At 42.3% G+C, this 19,539-nt stretch overlaps 1 protein-coding gene across 2 annotated transcripts in view; it reads left to right on the forward strand.

Moving 5' to 3' along the window:
• Positions 1 to 1,369: 1,369 nt before the first annotated feature.
• G3BP1 (G3BP stress granule assembly factor 1) overlaps positions 1,370 to 19,539 on the forward strand; it is a 44,897-nt gene continuing 26,727 nt past the window's right edge. Inside the window, exon 1 of one of the 2 annotated variants that reach the window (XM_079770140.1) lies at positions 1,370 to 1,500. Coding sequence is in view for 1 of the 2 variants with exons in the window: in XM_079770139.1 (XP_079626265.1) it covers positions 2,168 to 2,188 (21 nt within the window). In the remaining variant the exon portion in view is untranslated. Of the gene's footprint in view, positions 1,501 to 2,020; positions 2,189 to 19,539 lie in introns of those variants that run through there. The other variant, XM_079770139.1, reaches the window with a different exon arrangement.

The following is a 19,539-nucleotide window of genomic DNA, read 5'->3' on the forward strand; positions in this document are numbered from 1 at the left end:
GCTCCCGGGGCCAGGCCCGCGTTGGGGAGCGAACCAAGTGGCTGCCCGCGCCCCTTTCGCTCCCGACAGAGTCGCTCCACGTGCTTCAGTTCCACGTTGCTCTGCAAAACTTATCGGGAGCCCCCTCCCGCAGGCTCACGTGCCTGCAATGAGAATGGCCCCAGGCGTGTCTTTGTATTTCCATAGAAAATGCTCTTGGTCACCAACAGAGGGCCCAGCGATACACTCAGAGACGTGGACCGGACCCGGCCGGGGCGCCGCTGAGCCGTAGAACCGTTTCGGGGAACCCCTGGGGTGTCCACATAGGCGTTTGACAAATGACCTTTTAAAGACGGAATGGCCTGGAGAAATAAGCGCTCCCTCCTCCCTAGCGGATTAGAAAACCGAATGACAATGGCCGTGATGCGCAGGGTGTTGCACGGAAGCCCTAGCGGATCAAAGAGTTTGCAAACTACCGCCCCTCGGCAGCAGCAGAAAGGGGAAACCTCAGCGAACACGCACGCGGCGCCTTCGGGCCGACCTGCAGCCGCACTTGCCCCAAACGGCCGGGCTGAAATGTGTGATCTCCAGCTCAACAGCAGCTTTCACGCGTTACTTTTTACTTCTTTCACGGGAGTTGCTTTCTCCTTGGCTTTCCCTTCATAGTTGTCCGCGCTAGTGCAGACTAATGGGGGGGTGGGGTGGGCAGCAAGTGCCCTTCGGCATGGAAATAAAAAGTTGCCATCAGAAGAAACAAACAAGGGGAAAGTTTACCACTTGGTTTCCCTGGTACCGATCAGCCGAAAAGGCGGGAGAGGGGCCGCAGGGGCCGGATCTAACAAGGGAGGGAAAGAAGGAAAAAGGACCCCGCCCCGGACTGGAGAGGCTCAGAACCGCCCCTGAAGGCACGGCGGCCCTAGGGCTCGTTCTCCACGGTGGAGTCCAACCCCCGTGTCAATCAGCCCTTTCTTGCGTTGCGATTGGCCGAGGCCTTCCTCGGCCTCCCTCGTTCCCACCTCCTAGTTGCTTGGGGTTTACTTCCCCAAAGTACACGGGCCCCACCTTGTGGAGCAACCGCTCCTGCAATGGAAAACGGATCTCCGCCCAGGGTAAGACGTTTCAACGAATGGGAGCGGCCCCAAGCATTTATTGGCCATTGTGGGCATCGGTCAAAAAACTTCCCCCCCTCCTTTCCACCTTCCCTTTAAGTAATTGGTCCCTCTCTATGCCAATCCGTTACTAGGGAAACGAGATCCTCACAGTCTCATAGGCATGAGTCAAAGCCAATCAAGAGTCACGCCTTCACCCTGAGTCGATATCCAATTGCTGCTCGAGGAGCCCAGAGGACGCAGTCGGGATTGGTCGCCAGCCAGCCGGACCTGGCCGCAACAAGTTAGGCTGCGTCGCGGTTATATAGACCGGCGACGGAGCACGCGTGTGCGGACGCAGTTGCGCGAGGGCTTTTTCTCCTTCCTCCGAGCAGTGGCGCAAAGCTTGTTCCTCTCCGTCTCAGCCGCGCAGGTACGCCGGGGTATGGGCGGCGCTGTGCGGCCCGGGGTCGAGGAAGAGCGGCAGCGGTTGTGAGAGGGAGGAGAAGACCGAGCGGCGCCTGTGTGAGGCGCGCCCCCCCCTTCAACGGCCGCAGGCGGGCGCACGGGCGCGCGGAGGCTCTCCGCCCCTCCGTTCCCCTTCCCCCCCCCCGCCGGGCCGGCGCGCGTGGCCGTGTCCGCCGCGTGCGCGTGCCGCGCCCAACTGCCACGCGGGGCGAGAGCGAGCCGCGGCCGCCGCCCGGGGTCCCAGGGCGATCTCGAGGGTTCGCCCGCATTTCCCGCCCGCCTCCCCACGCGCCAGCTGGTCTTTCCTCCGCTGGCGAGGGGGCTCCAGCGTGGCCTGGGCCAGAGGAGGCTTTTATTCGGGGGTGGGAGCGTCACGAAAGTGCGATAAGAAAAGGATTTTGCGACCGGGAAGCAGAAGTGCTGCTTTTTGGTTTTCCAGGGAGTTAAGGGGGAGCAGTGGGTGCATGCATGGGTAATGAGTGGTAATAACGAATTCTTTCCCAGCCCTTATTGTGTGCCAGGCACTGTGTTGAGCCACTTGTGTGCCTCTCGTTGACTCCCACGGCCTGGGGAGGTAGGTTCGATGATTTTCCTCATTTTACAGCGGACTCGGAGGTCCCGCGGTGTGTGACATGGTCCGAGGCATGCAGACGGTAAGGGGGCAGGTGCTCGTTTGCACCCAGGTTGCCTGACTCCTAGTCCCCGAGCCTATTTTATTCTGTATTCCAGCGTCCTAGGTGGCCCCAGGGCACCTTGGCCCCCAGAGACCTGGTAGTCCCCTGGGGACGGCATCCGCCCCGGAAAGCCCTGCTGCGAAGGCTGCAGCGGCATTGGTACTCGAGCCAGTCCTGGGCTTCCAGGGAGACCAGGGTTGGACGTGGGCTGAAGACAAAGGAAGAGAAAGCGTTTGGGCTTCCTTTCTGTTTGTATTCGCGTAGGTAGCCGATGGGTGTGCTGCCCTCAAAGCTCCTGGGAAAAGTATCCGATGAAACGAATAAGTGCAAGGGAACATGGACAGTGTTCCTCGTCTGATTTGAAACTCACAGCGTGATGATGGGAAATTCCCGCCAGCAGGAAGTTAGGCTCTGATATTAGACCCTGAATCATTTCTCTCTTAAAAAAAAAAAAATCGGAGCATACTTTGGAGAAAGACCTTCGAGAACATAGCTTAACTTCCTCGTTTTATATAATCGAAGAAAATGAGGTTCAGAGCCATGTGTTTCAGACCTCGCCAGCATGTGTGGGTTAAAACTTGAAATAGGAATGGGAAGGAGGGTGCTCAGTTACAGTGTAAATCTGACCTCTGTGGAGCTTATGCTAGGTAAATTAGGGGTGACTGAGGTGTGTGGGAAATCTTCACCTTTGTTGGTAGTTGGGATCGTTTGCGGATGACAGCCTATCCGCATTCAGTTCATTATTTAGCATTTACTCTTAGGCTCCTGTGTATATGCAGACATAGAAGACACTTTCAAAGACTTGAGTGTATATTTTTCTAGTAAAGTTATATTTTAGTTTTTTGAAAGCCAGTATACTCCCTGGCTTCATGAAATAATAAATGTTCCTGTGTTGCAGGTCCATCATTACACCACAGATGTCTCTACTTGAGATAAAAAGTACAGTAAAAGTTTTGAGACTTAATCCTTTTGAATTTTGATTGGGATGACTTTCAACTTTTTTTTTAAAAAGAAATGTACCTGTTTTGAGTATATGGACACTATTTACGATTGGTCTTGATTTTTTTGCAATCAGAGAGAACACATAATTTAATCCTTGTAAGTATATTTAAAAACTATCAGGAAGCTTAATATTTGTAAGTGTGTCCATTTACTCAATACTTCCCATGTTTCTTAACAGAAAGTAGCAGCAAATATAGGATCGAAATTTTGTATTGAAAAGCTGTAGGTATGTTGGTGTTGCCATAAATAACAGATTGCCTTAGAATATAACATTGTTTTACTTGGAACTTGCCTTCCTGTAGCAGTGCCACTTACCTGCGATTAGACACCCGTTAACTATTGAATTAGCATTTTAAGTTAGCAAATGTTAAAACACTCATGACCTACATTTAAACTGAGTTTGAGTCCAGCTAATTTTATTACTGCTTGAGGTAAGACACATCAATGAAATTATCTTATGCATTAATTGGGGAAAATTTTTGTTACTTTCCCCTTCAAATTCTTCTTTTAAGGAAAAAAAAAAACCCCTGTTCTTGGCCTCAGGCAAATGGTTATCAGTTCAGCAGGAATATGAAAACTGTTATTTCCCAAATTGGTAGCCTAGCTGATCTCGTGTGCATTCATTTATCAAGAACAAGTGATTTTTGAAGAAAAATTGTAATAATGCAAGACTTAGGTGCCACCTTGATTCCCAGCCAAGTCAGAGGTTACTTTTGTTATTGTTAAACCCTTTCAATATAAGCTTTTGTGCCTCTTTTAACTGGTAGAAAAGTAGGCAGTTCTTTGTTCTTTATTTAATTCAGTTTGCAGTTCTCAGCTGACAGTCTGCTAAGGAACATCAGGAGATGTGGAAATGTTGGTGACCTACTTTGCAGCAGTTTTTTTGTAATTTACATTATTTTATTTTACTTGTTTTAGTACTTTGAATAGAAAATAAAGGGCAGAGGTTAGCTTTAAATTCTTACTGTTTTTTTTTTAATCATTTGTTCTTTTATTTTTTTTAATATTTATTGATTTCAGAGAGGAAGAGTGAGGGAGAGAGAGAGAGAGATAGAAACATAAATGAAGAGAGAGAATCCTCCTGCACATCCCCCACTGAGGATGGAGCCTGCAACTTGGGCATGTGCCTTGACTGGAATTGAACCCAGGACACTTCAGTCCGCAGGCCGATGCTCTATCCACTGAGCCAAACCAGCTAGGGCGTCTTACAGGTTTTTGAATTGTATATGGCTTTTAGGATGGATAAGGAAATGTTTAATTAAAAGATGAAATTTAATATAAAGCCTGAATTTGTGACCTAAATAATTTTTTTCTTTTTGCCAGTTTAATAAAATGACTCACTTGACCTTTCAGCAAATCCTACCTAATAATAGACAAATATGCAAATTGACCGTACCTTCGCTATGCCCACGATTGGCCAGGAGGCGCGGGGGGGCGGGACTCGGGGTGGCTGGGGTGGCTGATTGGGCCTGCGGGACGCTGAGCTCGCGTCGCCAGCGGCGGCTCAAGCTCAGCGTCTGCGCCATGGCTGTGCTGCGGCACAGAAGGGGCCTCTGGGGCAGCGAGCTCACGTCCCACCGAGGACCATCAAAAGCGGGGGAGCTGGGTGCCTGTCCGCTCAGGCACCAGGCCTTTCAGAAGCCTTCGCCGCGCCAGAGGGTTCTGAAAGGCCTGGTGCACCAGCGGACAGGCACCCAGCTACCCCGTGATCGAAAGCAAAAGCGTGGGAGCTGGGTGCCTGTCCACTCAGGCACCAGGCCTTTCAGAAGCCTTCGCCGCGCCGGAGGCTTCTGAAAGGCCTGGTGCACCAGCAGACAGGCACCCAGCTCCCCTGTGATCTAAAGCGAAAGCGTGTAGGGGACCCTACACGTGCATGATTCAATCATGCACTGGGCCTCTAGTATATATATATATATATATATATATATATATATATATATATATATATATATTTTAGTTTCTTTTTTTAAAATTTTTTAAAAATATATTTTATTGATTTTTTACAGAGAGGAAGAGAGAGGGTTAGAGAGCTAGAAACATCGATGAGAGAGAAACATCGATCAGCTGCCTCCTGCACACCCCCCACTGGGGATGTGCCTGCAACCGAGGTACATGCTCTTGACCGGAATCGAACCTGGGACCCCTGAGTCCGCAGGCCGACGCTCTATCCACTGAGCCAAACCGGTTTCGGCAGCAAATATATATTAAAGTTAATATTTCAGAATTTATATATGCATTGTATGTTCATTTAGTTGTGCTTTAAGACTGCTTTGGAGCTCTGGCTGGTGTGGCTCAGTTGGTTAGGCGTTGCCCTGTGCACTGAAGGGTTACCATTTCCATTCCTGGTGAGGACACATGCTCCAGTTTCAGCTCTATCCCTGCTAGGGGGGCAGACAGGAGGCAGCTGATTGATGTTTTGCTCTCACATCGATGTTTCTCTCTCTGTCTAAAAATCAATTAAAAAATCTTAAAGAGCCCTAGCTCTTTGGCCCAGTGAATAGAGGGTTGGCCTGTGGACTGAAAGGTCCTGGGTTCAATTCTGGTCAAGGGCATATGTGCAGAAGATCAATGATTCTATTCTCTCTCCTCATTGATGTTTCTATCTTTCTCTCCCTCTCCCTCGCTCTCTGAAATCAATTAAAAAAAATAATAAATTCAAAAGGAAATCACTTCCAAAAAGAACATTTAAAAAAAATCTTTTTTTTTTTTAAAAAATATCTTAAAGAAAAAGACTGCTTTGCACAAAACTTAATTGACTTTACAAAGGGAGATAATTGTCAGAGTAGGTAGGCTACAAAAAAACACACCAAACTGCTCTTTTCTCCTCTGGCTAGTCAGTTCTTAACATCTAGTGGGCAAAACCTTTCGTGCAATAATGTCCTTCCAGCCATGGAGTTAAATTTACATTGAGCAACTGTAATCTCACTTATAGTTCGTGATCACACTGTGGCAGTTAACCAGGTTTATGTTGTCACTTTTATTTTTTTGTTAATCCTCACCTGAGAATATTTTTCCATTGGTTTTTAGAGAGAGTGGAATGGAGGGGGAGAGAAAGAGAGAAAAAACCGATTGGTTGCCTCCTGCAGGTGCCCCAACCCGGGCCAGGAATTGAATCTGCAACTGAAGTATGTGCCCTTGACCGGAATCGAACCTGGGACCCTTCAGTCCATGGGCTGACACTCTATCCACTGGGCCAGAACTGGTAGGCAGGTTTATGTTTTTAAATCTCAAAAATAAGCTTTCTGTTTACTTTAAATTTTTTATTTTAAGTATTATTGGACACCTTGTCTGGCCTTGATTGGAAAAGCTAAATTGCAAGCCAGGTGATAATGGTGAAGAGCTAGGAATAATTGACACATGATGAGTGGGTTTTATAAAGCAGAAAGTAAATATGAAAAAAGGCTGTGGCTTTAGTAAGTTCTTATTTTTTTGGTAATATACTTTTATTGATTTCAGAGAGGAAGGGAGGGGGAGAGAGATTGAAACATCAATGGGGAGAGAGAATCACTGAATCACTAATCGGCTGCCTCTCCTGCACACCCCCTACTGGGGGTTGAGCTTGCAATCTGGGCCATGTGCCTCTGACCAAAATCGAACCTGGAACCCTTCAGTTGGCTCTATCCACTGAGCCAAACCAGCTAGGGCAGTAAGTAAGGTCTTTATATGATAGATTTCCCCTTCTGTCCTCGGCCAATCTCATAATATTGCTTAGCTGTTTAGCCTGTGTGCTATTGAGGTATTTAAAAAATATTAGATGGTTCAGAAAAAGAAAGCAGGCATCCTGGATGGGGCACATTTTGTAGGTATGTCATCCTTGGTGGCTGTTAACTTAAGTGGCTATGAATATATAACAGCATTGTATATTTGTATGGCCCTTTACATGTTTTAAAATTGCTTTCACATTTCTTAGATTTGCCTATGTTTTTACTTAAAAAGAGAACTGATAATTTGATATTCAAATAGTTGTCTAAACTATTTTGTTAAGCTTGTGGTGTATCTAGCTATTCAAAGAAAAACCCTGAAGGATTCAGAATCAAGATGGCGTGAGTGTGACACTTACCTGTCCTAGGCTGTGCCTCAAGTACACACCACATTTGTGAGCTTGCTCTTAGGGTTTCCTGGAGTGTATCCCCCTATGCTGTATGATCTAAAGGCTAGGAAGTTTATGTTTTTAGGAATTTCATAGGTAAAGCATTAATAGTAACTATAAAGTATCTTTTCTTCTTGATAAGAAAGAATATATAGTTGCTTAACTTTAAACACAGTGACTTAACTTTTAATTTTGAAATGGGAAAGGGATGTTAAAAACCACGAAAAGCTAGTGCATGTTATGTTTTCTAATTTCTGTCTTGAAGTTTTTATCTTTCAGGAAAAGTTGTTTTTGAGATAGATAAATTTTAAATTTATATGAGAGTTGGAATGTAATGTAGAGACATCTTTTTTTAAAAAAAAATCCTCACCTGAGGATATGTGTATTTACAGGATCTGTTTTTAATGTGGGCTTCGATGGGCTGCCTTCCATATGTGCTCTGACCTGGGATTGAACCTGCAATCTTTAAGTGTACTGATAATGCTCCAATCCACTGAGCCACACCAGCCATGGCTAGAGACATCTTATATAGCCTTTGTCTAGCTTCCCTAATGTTAACATCTTACATAATCATGGTACACTTATCAAAACTAAGAAATTGATATTAGTAAAATACTACTAACTAAATCATTGACCTTATTTGGATTTCCTTATTTTTTTCCCCACTAATGTCACCTTTCATTTCCCCGATCCAATCTAGGACACCACATTGCATTTAATCCTCATGTCTCCTTAGTTTGTCTTCTCTGGTCTGTGACAGTTTCTGTCTTTCCTTTGTCTTTTATGATTCTGACACTTTTAAAAAAAATATTTTTTTAAATTGATTTCAGAGAGGAAGGGAGGAACATCAATGATGAGAGAGAATCATTGATTGGTTGCCTCCTGCATGCCCCCTACTGGGGATCGGACTGTAACCCCGGCATGTGTCCTTGACTGAAATCGAACCCAGGACCCTTCAGACCGCAGGCCAGTACTCTATACACTGGGCAAAATGGGCTAGAGCACGTCTCGTGTTTTTTTAAATGTAATTTTTGTATGGACTAATCTATAATATAATATTCCTCCACTGCCCTCACCTCTAAAAAGAAAGTGGTCAGTGCTCAGAGGTTTTAAGTTGCTAATCCTATATAATAAAAGGCTAATATGCAAATTGACCAAGCGGCAGAATGACAGGTCGCCATGATGCCCACTGACCACCAAGGGGGCAGAGGCTCAATGTAGGAGCTGCCCCCTGGTGGTCAGTGTGCTCCCACAGGGGGAGCCCTGCTCACCCAGAAGCCAGGCTCATGGGTGGTGAGCGGTGGTGGGAGCCTCTCCTGCCTCATTGCAGTCGGACATCCCCTGAGGGCATCCTGTACTGTGAGAGGGTCCAGGCTGGGCTGAGGGGGGGGGACCCCCTCCCCCTCCAGTGCACGAATTTCGTGCACCGGGCCTCTAGTATTTGGAATAAAATGAGATAAACATTTTCACATATTTTCTAGTAGTTTTTCTCAAGGGAAATATTCCTGATGACTATGATGAGTAAACATTGTTTCAGAAATACTAATTTTATTCAGCAAACTAATTTTCCTAGCATAAGAATAAATTATTTAGCAGTGTTTAACAGAAAAGTAAAACTTAATGTTAATATTTTTTTTTTTTTTTTTTTTTTTTGTTAAGCCTCACCTGAGGATATTTTTCCATTGATTTTTTTTTTTTTAGAATGAGTGTAAGGGAGGGGGAGAGACAGAGACACATCGATTGGTTGCCTCCCCCACATGCCCTGACAGGGGCTCAATTGAAACTGGGACCCTTCAGTCCGCAGGTTGATGCTCCGTCCACTGAGCCAAAACTGCTAGGGCTAATGTTAATTTTTTTAAAGAGAGCAGAAATTTTTATACCTAACAGGGCTTAAACATACCTAAAACTACTGTAGTTCCAAGATGCATGTTTTAAAAGTTAAGATATTAAGATGTGTACTTGATTTAGTTTTAGATTTACAGTTTGACTGGACAGTTATATTCTGTGGGCACACAGACAAGTCTTTCTACATAGCATTAGTATGGGTAGACCACTGCAGTCATAAAGTCACCCTAAAAGTTTTCTAAAAAGGTCAAGTTTTACATTGAATGTTTGGGCTTCTGTATTTCAGGATACATTACAAAAATTCTTCTCATAGATGACATCTACATTTTTATTTTGCTAGCAGAATACTTAAATAAATTGTCTTATAAGTGACAGAAAAGGATGGGATATAGAAATGCTTTCTTTTATCATAGTTAATAATTATAATATTAATAGTACTAAAAGCTAACATTCAGTGCTTACTGTCTACCAGACAATTCTTATAATTAGGATTTTAATTTTACAGATGAAAAAACTGAGGGGCACAGATAGCAAGTTACTAGTCCATGAGCACAGCTAGTGAATGGAGTTGAGGATTTTCCCCAGTGAAAGCATTAAAGAAAGTTTGGGGGTACCTGTTGTGGTATTTCCAATACTCATTTACTATTTTTAAAATAGAGCACTCAATTTCCAAGTTTTGTCATGTTTTACTTCTCTTAATCATTTCTAAGTGGTCAATTTTGTCTTTAGTTCTTGGGGTAAAGAACTATTCCCTTTTCCTAACCTAGCACCTTTTTAGTATTTCCAGAAAAATATTTTGAGGGAAAGTATAATATTTAAAAATATATATATTTCCTGTCCCTTTTCATTGAGTAATTTTGAGATATCATGACATTCACAAATAATGGGAATATTAAAACTTAGATATAAAATTAGTGGAAAGTGAACTTCCTTTAGTGAAAAATGATCCACTTCTCTTCCTTTTATTCTTCCCACGTCCTGTTTCTTTCATCTCTGATCTTTCTAGTCTATAATGATTTCAGTTTATATCCTTCTTAGGAATATTATTATTATTTTATTTATTTACATTTTATTTTATTGTTTAAAGTATTACAAATAGTAGTACATATATATGTCTCCTTTTTTCCCCCATTGACCTTGCCCTGGCCTCCCCTACCCCCTGGCACATGTCTTCACTCCATCCCCCCAATGTCTTGTGTCCATTGCCTTCCTCCAACCCCCAACACTCCCCAGCCTTCCAGCTATAATTTGACAGTCTGTTCGATGATTCTCTGCCTCTGTATCTATCTTTTTATTCATCAGGTTATAATGTTCTTTATTATCCATAAATGAGTGAGATCATGTGGTATTTTTCTTTCACTGCCTGGCCTATTTCACTTAGCATAATGCTCTCCAGTTCCATCCATGCTGCTGCAAATGGTAAGAATTCCTTCTTTATAACAGCATAGTATTCCATTGTGTAAATGTACCATAGTTTTCTAATCCACTCATCTGCTGATGGGCATTTAGGCTGTTTCCAGATCTTAGCTATGGTGAATTGTGCTGCTATGAACATAGGGGTGCATATATTCTTTCTGATTGGTGTTTCTGTTTTCTTGGGATATATTCCTAGAAGTGGTATTACTGAGTCATATGGCAGTTTCATTTTTGAGGAAACATCATACTGTTTTCCACAATGGCTACACCAGTCTGCATTTCCACCAGCAGTGAAGGAGGGTTCCTTTTTCTCCGCATCCTCTCCAGAACTGGTCATTTGTTGATGATAGTCCTTCTGACAGGTGTGAGGTGGTACCTCATTGTTGTTTTGATTTGTATGTCTTGGATGATTAGTGACTTTGAGCATGTTTTCATGTGTCTCTTGGCTTTCTGAATGTCCTCTTTCGAAAAGTGTCTATTTAGGTCCTTTGCCTATTTTTTGATTGGATTGTTTATCTTCCTTTTGTTAAGTTGTATGAGTTCCCTGTAAATGTTGGAGATTAAACCCTTATTGGAAATAACACTGGCCAATATGTTTTCTCATGCAGTGGGCTTTCTTGTTGTTTTGTTGATGGTTTCTTTTTTTTTTTTTAAATATATTTTATTGATTTTTTTACAGAGAGGAAGGGAGAGGGATAGAGAGTTAGAAACATAAATGAGAGAGAAACATCGATCAGCTGCTTCCTGCACACCCCCTACTGTGGATGTGTCCACAACCAAGGTACATGTCCCTCACCAGAATTGAACCCGGGACTCTTCAGTCTGCAGGCCGACGCTCTATCCACTGAGCCAAACTGGTTAGGGCTTGTTGATGTGCAGAAGCTTTTTAAAATTTTTTTATTTTTAAATATATTTTATTGATTGTTTACAGAGAGGAAGGGAGAGGGATAGAGTTAGAAACATCGATGAGAGAGAAACATTGATCAGCTGCCTCCCGCACACTCCCCACTGGGTATGTGCCCGTAACCAAGGTACATGCCCCTGACTGGAATCGAACCCGGGACCCCTGAGTCCTCAGGCCAACGCTTTATCCACTGAGCCAAACTGGCCAGGGCAGAAGCTTTTTATTTTGATGTAGTCCCATTTGTTTATTTTCTCCTTAGTCTCTCTTGCCCTAGGATCTGTGTCTGTAAAGATACTGCTATGACATATGTCTGCAATTTTGCTATTTTATTTATTTTTAAAATATGTCTTTATTTGATTTTAGAGAGGAACATTGATGTGAGAGAAACATCTGTCCGTTACCTCCCACACACATCCCTACCAGGGACTGAACCCACAACCAGGGCATGTGCCCTTTAAGTGTATGGGACAATGTTCAACCAATTGAGCCACATGGGTCAGGGCAGGAATATTATTATTATCATTATTATTTAAAATTCTTATTGAACATATTGGGCTGACATCCTATATAATAAAGAGGTAATATGCAAATTAACCCTCACAAGATGGCTGCTTATGACCAGGCCGGCAGGGGGGTTAGTGAGGGACAACCAAAGGAATGAACAGCAGGCTGCGTGGGGCGATCAGGCCAGCAGGGGAGGACAGTTAGGGGTGACCAGGCTGGTGGGGTTGGGGCAGTTGGGGGTGGCCAGGCCGGTGGGGGGGCAGTTAGGGGTGACCAGGCTGGCAGAGGGGGGCAGTAAGAGGTGACCAGGCCAGTGGGGGGGGGCAGTTAGGAGCGACCAGGCCAGCAGGGAGGGGGCAGTTGGCCAGCAGGGTGGGCAGTTAGGGGCGATCAGGCCGGCGTGGGGGGGGGGGCAGTTAGGAGTGAACAGGCAGACAGGCAGGTGAGAGATTAGGAGCCAGTAGTCCAGGATTGTGTGGTCCCTGATTGGAGAGGGTGCAGGTTGGGCTGACGGGGGACACGCCCCCCCCCCCCCCCCCCCCCGTGCATGAATTTCATGCACCAAGCCTCTAGTAACTAGAGTCTAGTTGGTTAATAAAATTATATAGGTACCAAGTGTTCAATTCTATAATATGTTATATATTGTGTTCACATTAAAGATCAAGTCTCCTTCCATCACCATTTATCCCCCCTTTATCCTCTTCTTCTCACCCCCTTTCTCTCTGGCAATCACTGTACTTTGTTGTCTGTGTAAAATATACACAGACAACATATTGTGGATTCGGTCCCTGGTAGGGATGCATGTGGGAGGTAACTGACGGATGTTTCTCTCACATCAATGTTCCTCTCTAAAATAAAATTTTGGGCTGACATCCTATATGTTTCTCTCTAAAATCAAAGACATTTAAAAAATAAATAATAAAAATAATATTCCTAAGAATGATCTATCCTGTTGCTCTGAAAGCAGTGTAATAAGGGAGTGATCTCCACATTGGAATTATTTGGTCAGCCAGCTTTCCTGTGGTTCTGGATGATGTCCGTTTTGACTTTTAGTTGTGTTTTTGATATTGTTGTGCCCGGCTGTAGGTTAGGTGTTTAACCTATGCCGCCATCTTGGTTTCTCCAACATTGGAATTATTTGGAATGTTTGTTTAACGAACTTACTGTTTCTTGGGAGAATGGCTTCTTTTAGGAAGTCTTCAGCCAGGGGATTGCAATAGTAAGATGTTTCCTACTCCTGATTTTGATACATGCATCATAGTCTAACCCAGTGGTCGGCAAACTCATTAATCAACAGAGCCAAATATCAACAGTACAACGATTGAAATTTGAGAGTCAAATTTTTTAAACTTCTTCTAACGCCACTTTTTCAAAATAGACTCGCCCAGGCCGTGGTATTTTGTGGAAGAACCACACTCAAGGGGCCAAAGAGCCGCATGTGGCTCTCAAGCCGCAGTTTGCCGACCACTGGTCTAACCAATAATCTTTCCACTGATGGGTATATGCTGTTATGTTAGGAAAAGCCAGACTCCATAGTTGTATAAATTTATAAAACCTCTTTTAAAAGGACACGGTGTTTTAGGAGTGTTTAGTAAATGAGGGAGAATGTTGGAACTTTTTAACGTGGGTTTTCATTAATAGTTTATAATTGTCACAATGAATCAGTGATTGGCAAAACACCAGCTTTTCTGAGATGAATCCATTTGAGTCTGTTTACTTTCATTATTTTAGATTTGATAGAATTGAGAGTTATGACGAACAAGAGTGAGATTAGTGACTTTATTCAGGAGATGTGACATTAGTTCACATATTTTTCATAGCTTATGTTTTATGTTTGGGCCAGAAACAACGATGAAGATTTCAGAGATGATTAAACAAATAGAATTTTTCTAATTAGGATAGAGTCTCTCTGTATAGACTCAGATCTTTTGAGTCTATAGACATTTTCTGCATTTCTTTTTTACTGAGAATGGTGATTAAATAGAGATGAATATTTGCAAAACTTTAGGTGTATGATCTTAGATTACCTAAGAACTTCCCTAAACATTTTGTAGTCACTGATGCTGTTAGTGGTCCAGTAATCTTAATTATTTCAATACATTTTGTGATGTCTTCAGGGTTTTTTTAATATCACATGCAAAAATGGCTTTATTGACACATGCCCAATGCTATCTTTTTTTTCCTTATTTTTTCCCATCACCATTTATCCCCCCATACCCTCTTCTACATGTACCCTCCCCCCCAAAGAAAAAAAAAAGTCAGGATTTTTTTTTAAACGTGGAAGGTTTTTTAAAAAAATTTTTAAAAGAATTTTTGAGGTGTACTTTACAAACAGTAAGATCATAGAATGTAAAGGTTCAGTTTGAGAAGTCATATACATATAACTGTCACCTTAACACATGCATTTTTCTCACCCTAACCAGTTCCCGTGATCCTTTTCAGTCAGTTCCCTCTCAGGCAACTGTCTTCTAGCCACCTTAACCATAGTCTTTTCTTAACCTTTAAAGAAACAATGTTATGCCTGCTATCTTAATCTAAATTATACAAACCCTGACAAATGGATGGTCAGATATTCATTTTGCTTGCATAAAATTTTATCCTCCATTTGTGTGAGAATGTTGAATGAAAGAAAACTTATTTCCTATTAATGTTTCAGCTACTATTAAGTTTTAGGAGTAGAAAGTTATGTAAGAAATTATCTCTATTCTTAAGAAATGTAACATGTAGTAAGAAGCTTGCATTCTTCCTAATGTGGAATTCTTGAATCCTTTGATATTTTAATTTTGAAATCAGCCCCTTTTTTGAACAGTGAAGCAATACAGTTCCTTTCTACTAAAGTACTATATATTTTAGTCACGTGGACATAATTTTCCCCCAGTTTTATTGAGAAATAATTGCCAAGAATATTATTTTTAAATACTGCTACAGTTTCCCTTGGGCTCATTGTTCAATGTTTATTATAGAAGTGCTTAAAGGAGAGACTTCAAGAGCCAAAGCTTTCATTTTAGTGGAACCACATGTGCCAGTGGTATACATAAATAAGCCTTGGAAGCAACCCTGATGATCCACATTAAAACTTGTAACTTTAGTACTAGAGTATTGAAAATTTGGTTTCAATGTAGCTATATTGCATGTTTCTGAAGTTGAAAATTTCAACCCCAAATAAAGTACCATCTGTTTGGAAAATTCAGAAATTGTAATTATAAACCTAGTTTTCAATTATGTTAAGCTAGTAAACTAAAAAAATTAATGTTTGGAAACTTGGTGAATTATAAGTATTTCTCTGACAAGGTCCAGAATTATAGCAGTTAAGAAAAATGCACAAATGTGATGAAGATAAATTTAGCATATAAATATGTTTGATTTTACTTACTTGGTTTTATGGTGATGACCTGAAATAAAATGTTGATGATAATGGTTCAGTGAAACCAATAATGAGCTTTTAAAATTCTTTTTTTTTTTTTAATATATTTTATTAATTTTTTTACAGAGAGGAAGGTAGAGGGATAGAGAGCTAGAAACATCGATGAGAGAGAAACATCGATCAGCTGCCTCCTGCACACCCCACACTGGGGACGTGCCCGCAACCAAGGTACATGCCCTTAACCGGAATCGAACCTGGGACCCTTCAGTCCGCAGGCCAACGCTCTATCCACTGAGCCAAGCCGGTTTCGGCTTAAAATTCTTTTAATTTGAATTATATAGGTAATCTCACAGAAAGAGAAAAGAGAAATTCTAGAGGTGGTCTAGAGGTTTAATTTTTTTGTTTTTGTTTTTTACCTTTGATATACAACCTAAAGGATTTTCAGGATTTTTGCATAGGAAGATTGGACATGAGAAATAGTATTTGATAAAATGTTACTTAGAAATTTATATTTTATATATATTTTATTGATTTTTTACAGAGAGGAAGGGAGAGGGATAGACAGTTAGAAACATCGATGAGAGAGAAGCATCGATCAGCTGCCTCCTGCACACCCCCCACTGGGAATGTGCCCGCAGCCAAGGTACATGCCCTTAACCAGAATTGAACCTGGGACCCTTCAGTCCGCAGGCCAACGCTCTATCCACTGAGCCACACCGGCCAGGGCTAGAAATTTATATTTTAATGAAACTACTTGACAGTATCAAAGGACAAAGTTAGGTTGATGTTATTGGCCTAGTAATGGTGACATTTGTAGTATTGCCTAGTGAATAAGAGCATATGGTACTGAAGAGAAGGGAGTGCAATTAGTGGAAAAAGATAGGAGGAGGCCAGTGTGGCTCAGTGGATGGAGTATCAGCCTGTCCACCAAAGGGTCTTGGGTTCAATTCAGGTTAAGGGCACTAAAAAAAAAAAAAAAGATCGGTGTTTACTTAATTGTACTGTTTTCTTTCTCTGGTTTATCAGTCCTGTCATGAAGGTTCCGTTTAAATTGCTTTTTATATTGTGGATAAATTGTATATTTTGGATGAGACAGGGAAGCAAAACTTTCTGTTCAGCCTCAATATATTTAAAAATATGTAAATACAACTTAATGGAATAAAAATGGTATTAACTTCATCAGTTTCTGAGGAATTGGAAGACTGGTTTAACATTCTGAAAATAGTTCTGAGATCTGGGAATTTTTTCTTTAATCTGACATTGGGTCAGATGTTAGTGATTTTTCAGTAGAGAAGCTAAGTCCCGCCACCCCCCACCCCCTTTTTTTTTTTTTTAACATTTAATCACATTTAGTTATTAGAGGCTGGGTACACGAAATTCGTGCAGGGCAGTGGCGGGGGGCTGTGCCTCAGCCCAGCCTGCACCCTCTCCAATCTGGGATCTCTCTCATAATCCAGGACTGCTGGCTCCCAACCGCTTGCCTGCCTGCTTGCCTAATTGCCCCTAACCACTTCTGCCTGCCAGCCCGATCACCCCTAACCACTCCCCTGCCAGCCTGATTGATGCCTAACTGCTCCCCTGCCGACACGATTGCCCCCAACTGCCCTCCCCTGCAGGCCTGGTCACCCCTGACTGTCCTCCCCTGCAGCCCTGGTCACCACCAACTGCCCTCCCCTGCAGGCCTGGTTGCCACCAGCTGTCCTCCCCTATTGGCCCGGTCACCCCTAACTGCCCTCCCTTGCCAGTCTGGTCACCTTTAACTGCCCTCCCCTGCTGGCTTGGTCGCCCCTAACTGTCCTCCCCTGTAGGCCTGGTCGCCCCCAACTGCCCTCCCTTGCAGGCCTGGTTGCCCCCAACTGCCCTCCCCTGCCGGCCTGGTCACCCTTAACTGCCCTCCCCTGCCAGCTTGGTCGCCCCTAACTGTCCTCCCCTGTTGGCCTGGTCTCCCCCAACTGCCCTCCCCTGCCGGCCTGGTCGCCCCTAACTGTCCTCCCCTGTTGGCCTGGTTGCCCCCAACTGCCCTCCCTTGCAGGCCTGGTCCCTCCCAACTGCCTTCCCCTGCTGGCCATCTTGTGGCTGCCATCTTGAGTCCACATGGGGGCAGCCATCTTGTATGTTGGTGTGATGGTCAATTTGAATATTACCTCTTTATTATATAGGATTGTTTTTGTTAATCCTTACCCGAGGATATTTTTCCATTTATTTATTTATTTTTTAGAGAGAAGGGAAGAGAGAGAGGGAAGGACAGAAACATTGATATGAGAGAAACATCGATTGGTTGCCTCCTGCAGGACTCCTGACCAGGGCCGGGGCGGAGCCTGCTACGAAGGTACATGCCCTTGACTGGAATCAAACCCAGGACCCTTTGGTCTGCAGGCTGATGCTCTATAAACTGAGCCAAACCAGCTAGTGTGAGAAGCTAAGCCCTTTTAAGAAAGGAAAATTTAAAGTGTAGTCACTCTGGTTTAACCTTTTGCACTCGGATGTCGAGTGTGACTCGACACGGTTAGCATCGGTAGCAGCTCTTTTTATACTCTTTGAATGTATCAATAATTTGAAATATAAAAAAATCCAAATAAATAAGTTTGTATGAAAAGAAACTCCAGTTTTTTATTCTATTGCCACGCTTTGTAAAATCTGGGGTATTTAAAAAATTAAATCCCGAGTAGAATAAAGGAATCGAGAAAAAAGCAAGCACGTGCAAAGGGTTAAGTAAGTAATGGGAAATCTTAAAACTCAGAAACTGCAGGCTAGATGACTATTAAGAACCTTTAATATCCAACTGTAATCTGTAAGTTCTGAAGAATCTAGGATCAGTAAAAACATCTGGAATTATCTTTTCCTGGACCAAGAGCCAGGGGAAAAAATACAGCCATTTCACATTCTGCCTCAGGTTAGTCTACTTGAAGTTTATTAGTTTAAGACTTGGGATCCAAATTCTTGTTACAGATATCCTCATAACCATGCCTGCAGGCTAACTACTCTTCAGTATGACTGGGAAGCTATTTCATAGGGGCTGTAATTTGGGGAAAATGCAGAACAGGCCTTCAACTAATTTCTTACATTCTGGTGAAACAAGTAAGTGGGACAGATTTAAGAATAATAAGGATGGGGACATCTGTAATAATGTCAACAATAAAAATAAAGTCTTTAAAAAAAGGAAAAGAAAAAAAATAATGAGGAAATGCAGTGGGTGAGGATAAAATATCTCCACAAACTGCTTATTCAGGAATTGACAAACCAAACTCAGTCCACTTTGCCTATCCTTTTTTTATTTAGATTTTTTATTTTTAATGTATTTTTATTGATTTCAGAGAGAAAGGGAGAGGAAGAGAGAGACAGAAACATCAATGATGAGAGGGAATCGTTGATTGGCTGCCTCTTGCACGCCCCCAACTGGGGACTGAGCCCGCAACCTGGGCATGTGTCCCTGACCGGAATTGAACCCGGGACCCTTGAGTCCACAGGCCAACGCTCTATACACTGAGTCAAACTGGCTAGGGCTTGCCCATCCTTTAGAAAACTGAAATAAAATTTGTCTCCTTAATTGATACTGTAATTAATCTGTATATACCCCTCTATGTTTAAATTCAAGATAATTTTACCTCTTAAGTAAAAAGTTAGGATTATCTCACGCCAAATACCTTTCAAAGTTTTTCTTTCCTATTTTTTAGGTTTGAAATTTTTTTCAATAACAGTTTACTTTCAATATTATTTTGTATTAGTTTCAGATGTACAGCAGAATGATTAAAAAAATCATATCCTTAAAGTTCTTTTAAAATAATAACTGACAATAATTGAGGACTTAGTATCTGTCAGGTGCCTTTCTTAATGCTCAAAGGTACTAACTTTAAATCATAATGATAATTTTGAGGTGATAAAGATTATTTTGTTGAGTAAAAACATTTTAACTTTTTTTACCCACATTATTTTCAGATTATTTTTGGTCCCATTATAGAATAAATTGAGCATATTTAGAACTTCCAGGTTTTGTTTTTAAAGATACCAAATATTTCTCTGACTTAGTTTGATTAAAAATGTGATAGTATGTGCCCATATGTCTTAAGCTGTATTTATTGTTTGATTTTATCCTCAAATGAAATAGCTCCATAAATAAGAATATGTTTGTAATTTATAACTCGAATACTCTGGGTTAAATTAATTTGGAAAATTACGGTAGGATGGAAATATGTACCTTTGAGTTT

Source organism: Cnephaeus nilssonii (genome assembly GCF_951640355.1).
Source record: "Cnephaeus nilssonii genome assembly, chromosome: 5".
Lineage (NCBI taxonomy): Eukaryota > Metazoa > Chordata > Mammalia > Chiroptera > Vespertilionidae > Cnephaeus > Cnephaeus nilssonii.